Source organism: Micropterus dolomieu, linkage group LG12 (assembly GCF_021292245.1).
Source record: "Micropterus dolomieu isolate WLL.071019.BEF.003 ecotype Adirondacks linkage group LG12, ASM2129224v1, whole genome shotgun sequence".
In the NCBI taxonomy this organism is placed as follows: domain Eukaryota; kingdom Metazoa; phylum Chordata; class Actinopteri; order Centrarchiformes; family Centrarchidae; genus Micropterus; species Micropterus dolomieu.
The window spans coordinates 30542654-30561338 of NC_060161.1; the positions used below are offsets into that span (position 1 = coordinate 30542654).

The 18685-nt window shown below is 40.8% G+C and overlaps 2 protein-coding genes across 3 annotated transcripts in view; one reads left to right on the plus strand and one right to left on the minus strand.

Annotated features, from left to right (window-relative positions):
* Nucleotides 1-4730, minus strand: part of txk (TXK tyrosine kinase) — a 34114-nt gene extending 29384 nt beyond the window's left edge. The window contains exon 1 of the mRNA XM_046064678.1: nucleotides 4717-4730. The gene's annotated coding sequence lies outside the window, so the exon portion shown is untranslated. The remainder of the gene's footprint in view (nucleotides 1-4716) is intronic.
* tec (tec protein tyrosine kinase) overlaps nucleotides 1-18532 on the plus strand; it is a 21623-nt gene extending 3091 nt beyond the window's left edge. The window contains exons 2-18 of one of the 2 annotated variants that reach the window (XM_046064675.1): nucleotides 1869-2072; nucleotides 3085-3189; nucleotides 5044-5125; nucleotides 6630-6758; nucleotides 7685-7737; nucleotides 7833-8038; nucleotides 9135-9200; nucleotides 9652-9706; nucleotides 10063-10145; nucleotides 10788-10921; nucleotides 12433-12507; nucleotides 12622-12793; nucleotides 14188-14404; nucleotides 15943-16007; nucleotides 16138-16256; nucleotides 16433-16590; nucleotides 17994-18532. In XM_046064675.1, coding sequence (XP_045920631.1) covers nucleotides 1935-2072; nucleotides 3085-3189; nucleotides 5044-5125; nucleotides 6630-6758; nucleotides 7685-7737; nucleotides 7833-8038; nucleotides 9135-9200; nucleotides 9652-9706; nucleotides 10063-10145; nucleotides 10788-10921; nucleotides 12433-12507; nucleotides 12622-12793; nucleotides 14188-14404; nucleotides 15943-16007; nucleotides 16138-16256; nucleotides 16433-16590; nucleotides 17994-18077 — 1941 coding nt within the window. In that variant the 5' untranslated portion in view covers nucleotides 1869-1934 and the 3' untranslated portion in view covers nucleotides 18078-18532. The remainder of the gene's footprint in view (nucleotides 1-1868; nucleotides 2073-3084; nucleotides 3190-5043; nucleotides 5126-6629; nucleotides 6759-7684; nucleotides 7738-7832; nucleotides 8039-9134; nucleotides 9201-9651; nucleotides 9707-10062; nucleotides 10146-10787; nucleotides 10922-12432; nucleotides 12508-12621; nucleotides 12794-14187; nucleotides 14405-15942; nucleotides 16008-16137; nucleotides 16257-16432; nucleotides 16591-17993) is intronic. The other variant, XM_046064676.1, reaches the window with a different exon arrangement.
* Nucleotides 18533-18685: the final 153 nt, after the last annotated feature.

Sequence of the window (18685 nt, forward strand, 5' to 3'; positions counted from 1 at the left end):
AGAAAGTAGAGGAGAGAGGAGCTCAGTGCATCATGGGAAATCCCCCGGCAGTCTAGGCCTATAGCAGCATAACTAAGGGATGGTTCAGGACTCACCTGAGCCAGCCCTAACTATAAGCTTTATCAAAGAGGAAAGTCTTAAGCCTACTCTTAAATGTGGAGATGGTGTCTGCCTCCTGAACCCAAACTGGAACCTGGTTCCACAGGAGAGGAGCTTGATAGCTGAACGCTCTGGCTCCTAGTCTACTTTTGGAAACTCTAGGAACCACAAGTAACCCTGCATTCTGGGAGCGCAGTGCTCTGGTGGGGTAGTAAGGTACTATGAGCTCTTTAAGATAAGATGTTGCCTGACCATTAAGAGCTTTGTAGGTAAGAAGAATGATTTGACAGTGTTGTCACAAGTTGATCTGCTGTCTCCCGTTTTAAAGCGTGATGGCCGGCTGTTTGCTCTTGAGTTATTTTATTCTACGCCGACAGAGGGTGAAGAGGTGATGATAGTGTAGACTAGTGGAATATTGATCCGACGGTAATTTATTTTTCCACATTAATCTGAGTTCGAAACCCGCGTTGAAAATACTTTTTATTTTTTCTTCTATTCGTTTTAAAAGGCTTAATCGTTTTTTTTTACGTGACGTTTACAGACTCCAAAGACAAATATGTGTATTTAGAACATTTATTAGCGATCATGTTAGACATTCACAGGAAGAGCAACTTGCCCTCTTCCTGTTTTTCTAACACCACAGCTGGGGTTCTTTGAGTCGCTGCGGCCTCCATATGTTTATGTGATGTGTGGGTCACGTGATTTCCAAAATGTAGGTCTGGACGGAAATGGAGATGTTTTTGGAGGTTGGTTCAAACCACCTATGTTGTAGTTTTGGTTAGAGGACTTGTTGAATGTTGCAGCTAGTAATGGTGGAGCTTGTTTTAATTATTTTATAAACTGCTGCTGTAGGTTAGATATATAGAAATATAGATTCATTTTCTGTTTCTGCCAATGTTTACAAACATGTACATATCTTTTAACTGCATCAGAAAACATTAATGCACCAATGTCAAAGTGAAACCAGCATAGCTCAAACCTCAATACTTCACCAACGGAAATGTGTCCGTGCCGCAGAGTCTCCAGTATCTAAATAAGGGTTATTTATTTAGGCAAACTTTTTTTAACACTAATGTTTAGAGCAGTTTTGGTGAGTAAGTGTTAAATCATGTTCAAATCCCCCACACACTACACTAATAACTAAATAATGTTTTCTTATTGATACTGGAACTCGTTTGTCTTTTCTACTCGATTAAGATACAAAAATCTATAAAATGATCTATATCTGGTATATTCCTTCTTTGTACTGAGATGAACTAATTGATAAACACATTTGAAACCACTGAATTAGACATTTATGTCATTTTGTTTTATATAAAGTATTTAGTTTGCCTACTTTATTAAGTCATTGCTAAACATTCAGATCATTTCCCCTTGTAATCCCTTTTGATTTTGTAGTGATTTACATAATTTCTCCATCAATTCACCAGCTGGTCTCAGAGACTGTATAAAAGAAGTGGACGAAGTCATCTTGACGTCACCCGTTGGTTTGTGGACTGCCGTTTTGAAGCCTCTAGTTTGGCATTTTGGCCGTCGCATCTTAGTTTATTTTTTTAGTTTACAGCTAGTTTAACACCGTGCAGTGGATACGAGTCACCTCTATCCTGATTGGCAGGTCACCATGGTAGTGACTTGTCATTCACACGGTAGCCCTGCCCTAAAGCATCCTCTGCTTTATCATCTATTTTCTAAAAGACTCCAGAGAGCTGACAATATTTCTCTGAAGGTAAAAACGCATCTAATATGAAAAACTGTATGTCTCTCCTCAGCTCAGCTGCTACTTGCCGCGTTGTGACGACTTACACCAATGGGCTGAAGGTGTGGGTGGGGCCAGAATGAGTGCTGAGCTGCTATTGGAGGAGATCCTCATAAAGCGTTCGCAGCAGAAGAAGAGGACGTCGCCGCTGAACTACAAGGAGAGACTGTTTGTCCTCACCAAGAGCAGGCTGACGTACTACGATGGAAGAGCTGAGGTCAGTTACATTAGTTTTTAATTAAACTTAAGTTCACTACTAGTGACTATTTCTAAATAATTTACATTTGATTCAGTATAAGAGGTTCTCACACAGGTGTTCTATGCTTCCTGCACACACATAATGTCATAGCTCTGTAGCAAGATCCATTTTTAAATTTGATTTAAAAATGAAATCGTTGAGAAAGGCACTTATTCCCTTTTTTGAGAGTTTCATGAGAAAAGTTGACTTTTACACTTTTCTGAAGCTACAACCTGCAGCTGGTTAGCCTAGCTTAGCATAAACACTGGAAATGGAGGGGAACAGCTAGCCCAGCTCTGTCTGGAAATCACTGCTCTAACTCAAGAAACCTAGTTTGTTACACTTTAGTGTTTGTTCGGATTAAACAAACAAGGTTAAATGTGTAAATGAGTAAGCGACGCAGAAGTATAAATTGCACTTTAAAGGTGCCCGGAGGTGGACACTCCCTGTTTCCAGCTAACCCGCTGCTGACTGTAGCTTCATACTGTAGTTACTGCACACACACACGAGTGTATCGATCTTCTCCATTTCATGTTTTTAACTTTGCATTTAAATTTAGTAAACATTTTGATATATGCTAGAAATCTGTAGGCCTACATGTATTTTAATGAACAAATATCTCATATTGAGGAGCCAAAGTAATATTTTAGTTCACAAAGTCTGAGATGTTCTAGTGTCACTGTACAGTGAATTTTCATTTCAGTTTTACTTTGAGTTGGTGAACCCTGGCACACAAACACACCCACAAGTCTGTATACAAATCTGTTATCACAATGATAAGGAACTCAAATACACTGCTGAAGGAAATGTTTAAGGTTTCTTATCAAACTATAAAACCAACATTTATGCACTTATGCACTGATAAGCTGCTGATAAAACAAAACAGAATTTAATATGATTCAACAACACAATAGGAAGTTGAATGTCTCAGTGTGTAGTTGATGTCATATTTACAAAAATAGCAACGTTGACGTGATTTTTGCGTCTACAGAAGAAGTTCCGAAGAGGCTCGATCGAGCTGAGCCGCATCAGATGTGCGGAGATCGTCAAGAACTCAGGAGGAATCATCCCCTGCCAGAACAAATACCCCTTTCAGGTACAAACACACAACATGTGTACTACATTCAACACTGATTGGTCACTAAAAATAAGCGATCAAGAAACTCCAGCAGTCACAGGTTGGAAAGGAACCTCGAGGTGGTTCGACAAACTTATTTTGGAATAGAAAACAAGGTGAACAGTGAAATGATTGCCCAAACTGTCTGATGTAGACATCCATCAGAGTTCACAGACCCATTTCCTGCTTCACTCTTGACCTACATTCAGTTCAGTTTACCTCTTGATAAAGTGGTTTAGATAATCTGGATGACGGGTTTTCATGACAGAGTCTTCACAGTGCCCCCACCCACCTCAGACAAACTCACCCTGGCAAATTAGCAGCATTTAAAATATGGTGAATTAGCCATTAGCAGTTGCTGTTTGCATCGTACCTGTGGATGTACAGACAACTATCACTGGATTATGTTGAAAACTTAAAAACATGCTGGTTCTCAGGCTGGTTCTGCAGCCATAAGAAGCGTCTTTTTATCTACGACTTCTAAGTGGGTTAATGGGCGTTAATTTGTCACGGGCATCAGAAATAATGAGATCCTCCTGAAAGTTTCAGTCACAGTAGTTATGAGAAGGGCTGAGCGAGCACTTGGTTGAAATGAGTATTTGGTGTATGTAATTTGCTTTTTTGAGTACCATCAGAGTAAAATGTGTCTATCTGTTTTCTAATAAACTATAAATATGTAGGTACCTTTTTTATTTGTTTTTATTTTTTTAATCGTCGTTCTCCTACCATTGTTATCAAACACATTGCTCCTCAATTCTGAGGATGTTCTGTAAATAGCTTTCTAATAAATATAACAACTTCTGATCAACCCACACCGATTTCACATACAGATAGTGGTGTACTTGCTCATCCCTAGTTGTGAGTCAGGAGGAGGAGGGCAGTGTTTGACACACATTCAAGCAATCAGACTCTAAGGGTTTTAAACCACCTTCATTGCCTCTGTGATCTGAGTGTCACTACCAGTGAAGCTGATGCAACTGCTGACTGCGTTGATTATCGTGTCAAATCAAAGTTACGAGATTGATTTTTTGTTTTAAATAATTTTACAGCACAAGATTTTAAAATGAGATAACGTTTTTACTTCCCTTTATGCTGCTCACCCAAGGTAAACATTATACTAAAATTATGAAAGTCTATGGCTAAACTAGATGGGTGGATAAAAAACCAAGTCACAGAAATAAAACTGTTTTGCATGGTCCAGTGCAAAACAGCTGTTGCTGTGAGACTTCTGTGTTTGTTCTGTGGTTGTGCCACAAGATGTTGCGAAACGTATTTCTCGTTGACGTGAAAAGCTGTCACACAATATTAGCGTGAGGGTAGAATTAGCACAGAAGCTTTTAAATCATTAGTAGGGCAGCATTGTGGGAACCCAGTGGAAACAATAAACTGAACACAAACAGTATATAAACAACATTTCAAAATGCACCTGCATTGTTTTGCATTTTGTGTCTGCCTGATTGTCTGACTGCTTGACTTTCTATGCCCCCTTTGTGAAGTCATTCTTACTATAAGATCCACGGGAGCTTTCATCCACATCTCATGGCCTTCATCAGCAGATCTCTCAATATGGCTTAAAGCTCCAGAAATAATGAACCTTCAAGCACAACATAATACAATAATACTTACAAAATCAGGCAGGAAGGGAATGATGGGAAATGAAGTCTTGATTTGAAAGAGACACAAATTAAGTAAAAATGGTTAAAAGACACACAAAACATCTTTCAACTGTAATATGCTGCAGATATGTGCTACACACAAACTACAGTTTTTCTTAACCTGTGTGTTTTCAGACCACACAAAATGTAACATTTGTCTGTGGGTGTTTGTGTCTAGGTGGTGTATGATGCCAACACCCTCTACGTATTCGCTCCGAGTCATGACAGCCGAAGTCTGTGGGTGCAGAGCCTCAAAGAAGGTCAGTCTCTGATCTGCTGTACTGGGGAGAAAGGAGCAGAAGCGTATACAGGTGTACATGTGACACTCACAGTTTATAGTCTTTAACTGGTGCAAAGATGTTTTCACACTTTAAAACCACACATCTGAAACTTGCTTTCACACATAGGGCATCTTTCCCAGCAGCCCCCACTGTTTTTCCACCACTCTTCAAGCGTCACGTAAAGTTAATGTGTTTTCACCGATCAGACCTGGTGGTCAGATGAGGGAAACAAGGTCAGGCGCTGCTTTAAAGTCTGAGGTGGCACAAGATTGTTCAATACCCATTTTGCTTTATTGTTACTTACAATAGAAACAATAGAGCCTGATTTAGTAAAACAAATCTTGTAACCATTGTTACAAAATTAGAGTTGCGTCACACCTGTCAGCATTGATGATCAGGGGGTTTCAGTTGAAGCGTGCAGAGAGGGAGAGATGTGAAACAAAGATAATGTGAGATGAAAGTGACAGGTGCATGGTGCAAGTCGTTCATGTTTGGCTCTCTGATTTGGCCCAATTATCAACATGGCCGGCAGCTGCAGCAACGGCAGTGGCTCGTGGAGGCAATTTTATTTCTATTGAGCCAAAGGAGATCAATGCTTATTTTTTATTTACGTGAAAGTATAATAAAGTTCTATTCATGCATAAAACATGATATAAAGCAGTTTATATAAAAGATAGAGGACTGAGTTTTGAGATTGGAACAGTATAAAACATAAGCAAACTAAAAAGAGAAGGGGGAAAAAAGAATAATTAACTTCTATATGTTATAAATAAGATAAAATAAGTGTGTTCATACTACATAAAATAAATAACTCAGATAGACCAGTGTGGTTTACACATCCATTATCCATAGTCCATAAATAACTTGGACTTTAGCAATTCACAACCCTCACCACTAGATGCCACTAAGCTTACGCACTGAACCTTTAAAAGTGGAGTAAATGATTCTGGAGACATCCAACACCAGGACAAATACCGTGATATAGAGCGAACAACAACAGAGTTGTTGAGGGTTGTGAATTGCTCAAGTCACCGCTCACCCCTCCCTTTGCAAGCGTGTAGCAGAAGCTACGCTGGCCTACACGCTCTGTCGGCTCTTGTGCTAAATAATACGTGTGGTCCTCCATTTGTTGAAATTTCACTTCTCTTCTTACTCCTTATCAAACCAGACGACGACGACGACTACTACTTTTTCTTCTTTGTACGTATTCAGTGTACTGATGAAACGCGCTCTGTACAGCTGTTTGTCCGTTTGGGCTACTGTAGAAACATGGAGGCGCAATATGGCGACTTCCATGTAAGAGGACCCGCAGTGTATGTAGATAGATTTGGTTCATTCTAAGGAAATAAAAACATAATGGTTCAGTAAGGTCTTCATACACCACTGAAAACATAGTTATGTATATTATATTGAATTTCTGTCAATATATCCTCATAATTTTTACACACTGGACCTTGAATACACCAAACCTATCTTTCTGTAGAGATCAAAGACAACCCTGTGGTCTCTGCGAAGTTTCACCCTCAGTTCTGGCAGGAAGGGGCATGGCTCTGCTGTCGCCAGGCGGAAAAACTGGCTCCGGGCTGCGCGGAGTACAACCTGTTTGGAGACAGTAAGAAAGACACCCACACAAGCTTAACCACTCAACTAAGAAAGTAATTCTGCCATAACACAGAGTAATAATACTGCAAAGACACTGTAAAAACACTACCACAGTTTACCCACACATGACATTTAATCTAACATCACCTCTGCAGCTCTGGCTCTTTGTTTAGTTTTGGTTCTTGAGCTTCACATGGAGGGTATAGATAAGCCCATGTAAGTGTCATAAATACCTTGAGTAATTCAGCTGCAGTAAAAGTGCATTTTTTTGCCTCCAAGTTATGAATACATTAATGATTAAAGAGTATTTTAGGGGTTTAAAGTAGTTATGAAGTCTAAATAACACTGCAGCACATCAGTAATCTCGTGCTTTGAATGTAAATTATTTATAGTAAAGTATTTATAGTAAGTGACCATTTAGTTCAGCAGTCAAATGAGTGTGGTTGCGTATTTAAAAAAAACAAGCACAAGGGAAGATGTGAAAAGTACGACCTGCAAAATAGTGAAGCAAATGCAGAAATGAAAATACTCAAGTATCAAACCTGTACGTACATTAAGTACAGTGCAGTACATTAGGTATTTAGTTTTGGTATTACTTCCACCTCCAATGAACTGCAATATAAAGTTAATTCATAGTAAATGAACTAAAACTTACAAAACAGGAGAAAGATACTTTAACAGAGAAATACAGATACTACTTGTTGTTGCAGTGTGGAAACGCTTGATTCACCAAGCGCAGAAGAAAAACAGGAAATCACATTTAAGCCGTTAGCCGTCAGACTGACATGCGATTGCTGCAACAGTGTGATAAGGTTCAGATTCTCTATCACCAATATCTCAAGCAACCAGCAGTGAGAGGTCAAAGGTGGTGGCCTGGTGATCTAACAGCAGAGAAGGTGTTCTGCTTGGTTTACTGTTTCTGTTCCTCTTTTCTAGTTTCCAGAAAACCTCTGCCCCCGATTCCTGGAGAGGAGCGTAAAAACAAGAGGGTAACCGCCAGCCGCAGCCACAGACACAGAGATTACTGATTATTACTGCAAAACTGAAGTCTACAAGCACTTTGTCATACTTCCTTCTCATCCAGCAGAGGCGGCCCCCTCCTCCCCTCCCTCTGGAGGCTGAAGATGACGATGATAATTTTGATGAGGAGGAGGAGGAAGAAGAGGTGGTGGTAGCGCTGTATGACTTCCCGGGTACTGAGCCGCAAGACCTGAGTCTGATCAAAGGAGACGAGTACGTCATTCTGGATAAGTGTGACGTCAACTGGTACAAGGCACGCAACATGTATGGGTGAGTGTGTACCGCAACATACGTGGATCATGATTACATTAAATGTCGCAATAACATGGATGCAGTGTCCGTGAGCTCCAGCTGTCACCAGCTTGACGGCACCTAGAGGTGGAGCTGAGGTGGCCAAATGAATCCTGGTTATCCTAATTATGCAGAACTTAAAATGGTCATATTATGCTCATTTCGTCATCTTATTTAGGGGTTGTACCAGAACAGGTTCACATGGTTTTAATTTTTAAAAAACGCCATATTTTTTGTCATACTGCACATTGCTGCAGCTTCACTTTTCACCCTGCGTTGAACAATTCATTTTAGCTATGGAGTGATGCATCTTGCAGGGTCATCAGGTTCAAGAGGAAAATTGTTATAGAGATCAAACCCATTTTTTTATACCAGGCTGTTTGTTTCTACTGTAAATTTTTAATATGGCGATCTATTGGGGATTGAATCGTTTTGAGAGGCAGCCTGAAGTGGCCGGTCAAGGAAATGCAATTCTTTTCACACTTCTGCATTGGCTTCATTTAGTTTGCCACTTGAGTCCTAAGGACGGTGTCCACAACTTTGGTTGAACTGAATTCGTTAGACATTTATATTCCGCTCAAGACAAATTGCAGTAACATTGATGATCCATTAAAAAAGTACTCCATGGATTGCGCTTTGCCTCTGTAACACTGTCTGACCCACGAAGGGAAGAATTAAAGATATCATCTTTTTGAGTCCACACATTATACTTTCTTGTCAAAACCTGGCGCCTACATTACCCACAATTCAATGCAACCATAGACAGTTCAGCCAGAGATTCTGCTGTGTTATGCTAGCAGTGGCTAATGTAGCCTTGAGCCTCTGGTCTCATGCAGGGATGCGGGCTGAAGGGACCTGCTGAAATCTGAAATCTGCATTGTTTACAGCATATCTTGGCACTTTACGTCCGCCTGTAGATCCGTAGGTAGCCATCACAGCCTGGTTCGATGTAACTGTTTGTTGTAGCTACTCTCAGTTTAATTGTACAGGATTCAGACTAATGATTTTTTACTGCGATGAGTGACTTTGGGGTTTTGACATTGTTTCCTCGTGTCTCTGTGCGTCTGTTTCACAGCGAGGAAGGCTACATCCCAAGTAACTATATAACAGAGAAGAAATCCGGAAACCTGGTGCAGTTTGTGTGAGTTTGTTAATCATTTCTCAGTAGATAAACAGCAGTCGACTGTGACGGTCAAAGTGAAGACTGGCTGAATTCAAATGTCTGGACTGATCCGGACTTGTTTGCTCACATAAATCCAGTTTATCAAGTCTGCAAAGGGCCTCAAGGACTCTTTATGCAGACTTAGGGCATCTCATAAAACCAATAAGTTAGATAAACTTTATATTTCTATAACACAAAATGTACTTTTTATTTTCCACGTATTTTTCTCACATGTTGGAAATTTAAAACTTATCATATAGTACATTTTATGCTGGACATTTGGATTCAGCCAGTTTCTAATTTTGCACTGCTCCATCTTGTAAAGCTCATGGAGGACTGAAGAAAGTCTCATTAAAATAAAATATAACAGATCAGCATGATGAGATCTCGATTAAAATATGATTGTTATTGGGATGTTTGTTTGTTCTAGTTGGTACAGTAAACAAGTCAACAGGAACAAGGCAGAGGAGCTGCTGAAGAAGGAGGTGAGTCTACAAACATCTTCGCTCTTTGTTTACTCCATCTTTCTTTCCTCCTTATATAATATAACACTTTTCTTTCCTCCCCTCTGTCCTCCTTTCCTTTAGTTATGTCCTTTTTTCTTTTTCCTTTTCCATGTTTCTGTCTTCCTTCAGTCCGTCTTTGACTCCCTCTACATGTTATTGGACACACTCCTCCTCTGTTATTCTCACCCAAAACTACGCTCGATACTCTCCCTCCTCCTCCTCTCAGGTCAACTCTCTAATAACAACATAAACCAACTCTCTCTAAATCAGATGAAAACAAAATGTGAAATCTCATGTTGTGTCAAACCTTGGTTTGTCTCTGTCGCCCTCTGCAGGACAAAGAGGGAGCCTTCATTGTCAGAGACTCCAGCACCACGGAAACCTACACCGTGTCTCTTTATGCCAAGTCTGTTGCTGGGTACCGACACTTTTGCCATCTTTAAACAGCTTAAACAGCTCAAAGCCTCTTAAAAGGACCATGACAAAATACAAGTCATGGACACTTTACTACTGCTGACAGTTCTTAAATAGTTTCAGGTTTTATATTGTTCCTGCATACAAGCAGCCTTTTAACTTTGTAACATATGAAAGTTTTGTCGTAGGTTTTTGAAACTTGCTGCAGATATGAAATATGCAAGTTAAGTTATAGTAATTTTGTGCATTACAGGGTCATTTTGGTATATTTGGTATAACTATGCCTGTCAAAACCTTCCACAAAAAGTGCTTGTTTTTTCCACCGACAGGCTCAGACTGTTATACCAGGTGTCTGACAACATCACTGCATCTTCCAACAAGCCTTTTCCTGCCAACATAATTTAAATTAAAGTGAATTTTTTTTGAATGTTTTAATCAAACTGCAGGGTCAATGTGAGATTTTATGAAGCATTAGATAATTTAATATTCAATTGAAATTGGTTTTAGATTAATAGCACTTCCTGTGCAGCAGAGGTCTTTCACCCAGGGAACAAGCAGAGTTTTTATACATGCAAAGTCATGAAAACCTGTATTAAATCGCAAGTAATTTTCATTGTTATGTTCTTGTTGTTATCTGTGTTTGTAGCGAAGGAGGTTCAACTATAAAACATTACCACATCAAGGAGACACAAGGCACGCCTAAACAGTTCTACCTGGCTGAGAAACACTTGTTTAGCTCCATCCCTGACCTGATCGAGTACCACAAACACAACGCAGCAGGTAAACAACACATTATCCACTGTATCTATCTAGATCTGTGTGTCAGCCTGTTCTCATTGCCAGAGCTTCAAATAGCTACGCTTTGTACATTGCACCCCAACGCCCTTTAGTGCCTATGTTCAACACTTTAAGTACTACTCTATAAAGGAAAGTCCGGGTAAGGAGGTGGATGGGGTGGACGGATGGGTCACAAACCGGGCTTTCAACCAGGAGACTGGTGTTTGTTTTCTGTATGAAACAAAAAGCCAACATTGATTCTTTTTAGCGATGTTGGCGTTACTGAACTAAGTAAGTAATGTAGTTATTCTAACACAAACCATGATCGTTCCCTAAACCAGCAAAACTTTTTGAAGTCTAACCGGATGTTGCATAGTTATTCTTGTTAACCTGACCACAGAGCTCTACACAAAGCGTCCAGATGTGAAGTCCTGAGATGAGAACAGCTTGGTAGATATATAGATATTAACAAGAGCAGTGGTGGAATGTACCTTTTACTCAAGTGCTGTACTTAAGTACAAATGTGGGGTACATGTACTTTACTTGAGTATTTCCATTTTATGCTACTTTCTGCTTACTGAAAGATGAAGTGTCTCTTTATGGGCTGAGACAGTCCTCCTCCTTCTTCAGCTAAATAAACTATTTAACCCCTCCTCGGATCAGCTGGAAAATGCTTCGTCACAAAGCTGAAAACAGAGCTGTTTCTCTGAGCTAATGAAAAGTTCACTTGTTAGAGATACGCTGCAAACACATCATGATTTTATAGACCATGATGTGCAATTTTACCATAGACTGTAGTAGGGCTGCACAATATATTGTTTCAGCATCATCATCGCAATATGTCCATGCACAGTAGTCACATCGCAGGATGTGCAAGGTCAAGCAAGTCAAATTAACCCAAACTTTTTGCTGTTTGATACAAGAGGAAAACCTGCACGGCTTTTTCATGACTAATATACAAAAGAAGTTTGTCTGAAGTAACTAATTTACTCCAATTTAACAATTCTTGGATAAACGGAGTTTGCTGCTAGAGAGTAACAAGCAGAAAATAAGTGTGGATAAATCCTTCAAAAGAGTGGATTTAATTGCAAAAGGAAAAGCAACTTTAGTTAACCACTCAGGGGGCAGAGTAAAGCTGCGCTTTTATTTTTATTTTACTGCATTAAAGCTCAGACAGGATAGTTCGCACAAAAAAAAAAAGTATTTCAGCTTATTTATTTTTGTTTTCTATGAGTTTTTCCCGACAAAATCACCCCAGTGATTTTATGAAGCCGATTCTTTTCAAAGAGCAACAGAAGTCATCTGCTGAAAATTCCTATGGACGACACGACAGCTCCCCAAAATGTGACTTCATGTTGGCCTTATTCTTGTAAACAAACTTCACTTCCATTCCATCAAATCCATTACCTGTTTTTTATGCTTCACGTTGTTAGGGTAGCTAGATGGAGCTCAGGTGGAGAGTTGCAGTTTGCTTTAAATGTCACTTTGCCTTTGTTTTTATGTTTGTGTGTCAGGTCTTGTTGCCAGGTTAAGGTATCCTGTAGGGAAACAGGACAAGTGTGCTCCGTCCACTGCTGGATTCAGTTACGGTGAGTCCCAGCTGCTCAGTTTTTTTTGTACCTTAAAACATGTTTATTCATGAACACACCTTTCTCTTTACTGTCTTTTTACCTCCCTCTTCTCTTTTTTCTTCTTCCGTTCAGAGAAGTGGGAGATCGACCCCAGTGAGTTGACCTTCATGAAGGAGCTGGGCTGCGGTCAGTTCGGTCTGGTGAGGCTCGGCAAGTGGAGGGCTCAGCACAAAGTGGCCATCAAGGCCATCAGAGAGGGAGCCATGTACGAGGAGGACTTCATCGAGGAGGCCAAGGTCATGATGTAAGAAGAGGGGGTGGGTTTAAAAAGATCAGGAAAAGAAAATGAATGAAGGAGATTTCTAAACGAGATGCGAGAGAATAAGTTATTCACATATTACTCTCCACTATGTGGCAAATTCCAAATCCACCTTTGACTGCTGTCTACTGGAGACTAGTAGGAACTGCAACAACATGCTCCGGTTCTCTGAGCTGTGGTGGCCTGTCACTGAGGGGGGTGCCCGAGATCACAGGGGGTGCCCAAAGCTTTATCTGTTTTGAGGTTGTCAAAAAAACTTTGATTTGCACATTAAAAAAAACATTAACACACTAGATAATTTATACAAAAGTCTGTATAAATTTTCTTTTCCTCACTTAAAATAGTAGGCAGACTACTTAGTAGTACGGCTGTAATGCTTTTGAAACGGAGACCAAAATCGCACACAAGTCCATGATCTCGTGTGACGGATCCGAGAGACAGAACCGCGACACACCCGCTCATTGGACTGTTGAGCTCTCAAAGACAGTACAACTGTGGCGGCGGCGGCTTGTGGGGGGTGGGCTCGGTAGCGGTGTACATTGTAGGCTATTTGTACTAACAGTAGGTTATTGTATGTCATTTTCCACCTTATAGTTTAGTGTCTATGAAGATTCTCAGTCATCCAGGTCATAGTTATCCAACGAAGGTTAAAGTCGAGGGACGAAACGTCTTCCAGTATCTTCAACCAAGTCCAGTTGCACTTGAGGAGCAGATTCAAGTAAATAAACACTAAACTGTTTATTTACTTGAATCTGCTCCTCTGCTCTTCTCCCCACACTCACACACACCTGGTCTCTCGCGGCTTGCTCCGCCTCTATCTGTCTCTCTCTCTCCCTGTATGTGTCTCAGCCATAGACTGTATATAAAAAGGTCTCAGCTGACTTTCTCCCTCTGCAGTATGTTTCATAAAGTCACCGTGTTTAATAAACTCACCTGTGTTTCATTTTAAGTGTGCCGTATGTGGATCGAAACGGAAACTTAACGTTAGTGAGTGACATCCGCAGTGGTGCATTCACTGTCGCTCCGTAATGTAACATTTCCTGCATGTCCGTTAACGTAATACCAGATCACCTCTCCCTCACCGTTTCTCTGCAAAATGCTAAAGTGGTTTACCAAATATACTTTGGCAGGTGCAACTATAGGCCTACCTGTCCGGCCCGCCCAAGTAAAGTATAGGCTTATGTTGAAAACACTTTAGTTAGTGCAAGCTGTAGGCCTATATTTTGTAAATATTACACCTTTATAAACCCCTTTTCTTGGTATTAAACAATACCAAAAAACAAAACACCAGGGGGCTGTTGGTGAAGGCCGACCAAGAGCAGACTGAGTGAAGTGATGTTTCAGTGCATTCCTGTCTGTAATTTCTGTGTTTTCTCCAGGAAACTGTCTCACCCTAAGCTGGTGCAGCTTTATGGAGTGTGCACCCAGCACAAGCCCATTTACATCGTCACAGAGTTCATGGAGCACGGCTGCCTGTTGAACTTCCTCAGGCAGCGGCGGGGCAGCTTCAGCCTGGGGTCCTTGCTGAGTATGTGCCTGGACGTCGGCGAGGGCATGGAGCACCTGGAGTCCAACGGCTTCATCCACAGAGATCTGGTAAACTGCAGGTCCCTTTTTATCCTGACTGGATTCTGCTGCCAGAACTTCACCAGAACTCAGGGAGTTTCTTAGGAAAAAACCCCGTGTGGAGCCGTGTTGCGAAAACGTCGACTGTCAGTGAATAACATTTAAAATTAAAAGAAAATACACATGGCTGGTGTCCAAAGATACTAATACAAGGAAGGTAGACTTTCTTTCTTGTGTAGGGTTGCAGCAGTGCTGTTTGCCAATCATGTCCCATCCTAAAACATAACTGAGCTGTGTGAAATTAAATTAACGTGACTTTTTCTTGTGATTAGTGATCCGCTTAAAAGGACTAAATATGCATATGGTTAGCAGCTTTACCCAGTTTTCTTCTGGAGGCCTCAATTGTAATTTGACTCGTTCTCCACAGTTCCCTGCGACCAATATATTTTCAGTGGTCTGCAAATTATGAGAAATTTGTTTTTCTGCAATCTCTGGTTTTACTTTCTACCACTTTTAAAAGTGACTAAAGAGTCTACAGCCATCCTAGCATCTCTTTGAGGCTGTACTCGGGCACAGTACTGTACTCAGGAGCTAAATGCTAACATTAGCATGCTAACATGCTCATAAAGACAATGTTAACGTGACGTCCTTATCAAACGAGCTTGTGTAGTAATAGATTACTAATCTCTTTAATCTCTGTCCCCAGAGAGACTTCACACTGTTCTTCTGTTGACTTCAAACTGACTGAAGATACTTAAAGACATTTTGCATAGAGATAACTGTAAAATTAAAATAGTGTGGTTAAACTGATGGACAAGAACCATTTAATCTGTCAGGTCCTAAGAAGAAGCCTATTTGTACATTTGAGTCTACATCCATGCTGTCCTTATGATGTACACAGTAAAAGGCAGAGGATCACCAAAGTCACTATGATTCATTGTTTATACACCATTACTGTCTGAACTGAGTTTGGACCGACACACACAGCCCAGACCAGACCAGGCACTAATATGTGATCGGACTGCAATGCACTTAACCACATGAAATTACAGGTGTAAATTGAGGACAGATTGTGATCGAATCATCTAACATAACCTGCTGATGCTAAACGGTGAACTGAATGCATCTGTTTGTAAATGTAAAGTCATGAGTCATTGAGTTAAAATAAACACAAACTACTAAAATATAGATACAGAAAGGAGTACACAATGTGAAGAAAGGTAGTGCAAGGTAACGAGGTGGAACTTACTTTTCGCTTTCCGGCTAAGCTATGACATCGGCGCACTTCAGTGGAAAGCCGGCTCAGAGAAAGTTCAGAAAGTTTTTATACAATTTCTAGTTATAGAACTTTTTGGACCGGCGCGAACAAGAGGAGGATGTGACGTTTGGTTGTTTGAGCTGGACAGAGCAATTAGATCTCAACGTGGACACTGGAGAAGCATATTAATACCAGGCGTAAATGGCTCCATGCTGTTAGAAAAGCTAAAAGTCAAACAAAACAAATAGAGTGAAAAACATTCTCTTTGTCTTCCTTATTCTTATTTCTTTCTCTTCCGTCTCTTCTGCAGGCGGCCAGAAACTGTCTGGTAAATGACTCTCTGGTGGTGAAGGTGTCGGACTTCGGGATGGCCAGGTACGAGTTTAATCCCAACACTTGTACACTACGTGTCGATCATCTTTGATCTAGACCGCTGACTTAAAACAAGTCTGGAAGGAGAAAGATGGCACTTTGTCACACTAAACTGCTGATGTGCATTTTGTAGATACGTGTTAGACGATCAGTACACCAGCTCATCGGGTGCTAAGTTTCCTGTGAAGTGGTCGCCTCCTGAAGTCTTTAACTTCTGCAAATACAGCAGCAAGTCAGACGTCTGGTCCTACGGTAGGCTTAACATCACTATCAGCCGCTACTCTGTGGGAAGAGGCTACTGTTCCTTTATTTTCAAATGTTGATCTTATTTTTATACATTTAGCATCTGTTAACTACAAACTAACCCTTGAGAGTTTCGACAGTGAAGCTCCCGACTCTTATTAAACCTCCATCGTTTGTGTCTCCAGGTGTGTTGATTTGGGAGGTTTTCACTGAGGGGCGAATGCCGTTTGAACAGAGTCAGAACCACGAGGTGGTTACCTTGGTTACAAAGGGTCACCGCCTCTTTAGACCCAAAATGGCCCCGTCCGCCATCTATGACATCATGCAGATGTGTTGGCACGAGGTGAGAACCGCATTTTATTCAACATATACTAAAGTGAAACTTTATAAACAGCCTTTCTTAGTTCATTTTAGTGTGCAGCTTTGACCTGTACTTTTAATTTAGGCTGAAAAATGCACATGGTAGTGGGTAATGACAGGCTTCCTGTTTACAAACAATCAACTTGTTGGCTTGATTGTTTAATTTTTTTTTTGGCCACTTGGAGGCAGCAGGAACAACAGATTGACTCAGTACCAAATAACTAACAAGTCTCCTCTGTGACTCTGTGTTGGATGAAGAAATATTGCATTTACACATGTTTGAATTGTGTTATGATATTCTGTCTTGAAAATGTAAGTGGACAGATATGAGATATAATATAATATTAGATTATGTTATTGTGGAAAACTTGACCATGGAGCCCTAAACGTCTAAAAGGGATACCCAGGGTGGTAAAAAGTGACGCCGAGGGGTCTTGACCAAGTGTCAATATGTGACGGGTGAGAATGTGTAGTTTTTACAGACAAGGTTGTAAAAATTCATCATATTTTATTAACTATTAATGATAATGAGACATATATACAGAACTTATAGATTAAGTATTTAAAAGGGCACGGAGAGAAAAGATCAACAGAGACACTTTTGACGTCCCCATATGAAGCAGGTGATTGATTGTTACCTCTTTGCTGCCGATGGCTGATCAGTATGACTTTCTTCTCCTTCACCCTCCATCGCATCACTCCCTCTTATCTCATTTATCAACCACATCACAGTTATAGGGCTTTCTAAAGAAAAACACTCAGTTGCAGGAACATTTAGCGATAGCTAGGCTGTGCAGCAGTATCGCCCACCAGTGTGAAGGCTAAAGCCAGCTAAACAAGGTGGTCGAGGGCAGACATGTGAGATCAAACACAAGAATACTAGACAACAGCTAATTAAAATGCACACTCGTCACCATCAGGACACGCCGGTCTACGACAGGTGGTCTACAGGTGGTTACTGATAGTGTTGCATGTGAGTTACTTGACGTTATAGTAGATCAGCCTCAGTCTTAATTGGCTTCAGATTTCTGACCAGTCAACATGACTGTTATAACTGTAATATGACCAGCTGATCCCACAGCAGTGCGGGAGAACTGATGTAATTAAGGATTAGCTATAACATAAAGAGCGGTCAGTGTTGTCAGACAGCCGTAGAAGAAAGTGTTTATCTGGCTGGTCAGATATTTGCTAAAATGCAGGTGATGAACCACACGAGTGGCTCCAGCGTCCAGTGCAGACAGAAAGTTGAAAGACAAAGACGGTGGCGCTGCAGCACTTCATTGTTGCAGGAACGCACAGACGGCTTCAGTTAACCTCTGCTACACTTCTGAAGGTCACAGCTTGAAATAATGACTTTATGGTTTGTGTTTTCTTGCTCCGTTTCAGAGACCGGAGGAGCGCCCATCGTTCCATAAGCTCTGCACGATGATCTCCGACACTCTGGAGAGTGACACCCCTCCCCCAAACTGATCAGCTGACCAATCAGCTGCTTCCACTATCCACGCAAACTGTGTCGGCCATGTTGGCCCCAACACAGAGAACAGTGTAATAGTATTCACAGTGTCTGGAACTGGCCAATCAGATGGAGATGATTTACCAATCACACCAGCTGTAGTCCACTCTTCCACCAATCACATCGGTTTATCGAATGAAGACAGATGTAGAAACTGAGGCTGCGTTCACAACACAAACTGCTGCTCAGGCTGGATCTGTTTCTGGACGACCGACGTGAACTTACAGTGATGTTGAAACACGTAATGTGCTCTCGTAATGAACACCTGATCCAGCGTGTTTCCTCCCAGTCGGACACGGGCATCAAGTGCTTTGACAGTGTTAAAGAGAGCTGCCTCAGCTAACAAAAGTATATCAAGCCACAACAAACAATATGAAGCTTAATTTTCCTCCCAGTAAAGACATTTAAGGATCGTCAGTATTCATTGTTGTTTATTTCCACTGGCTGGAATTTAGTTCCAGTGCAAATCTGTTTTCATGTAACTACAGTCACATGCTGCCAATTAATATTAAAAGTATTCTAGAGAGAAAGTAAATGATTTCGGTGTCATTAAGCTTTTTTAACA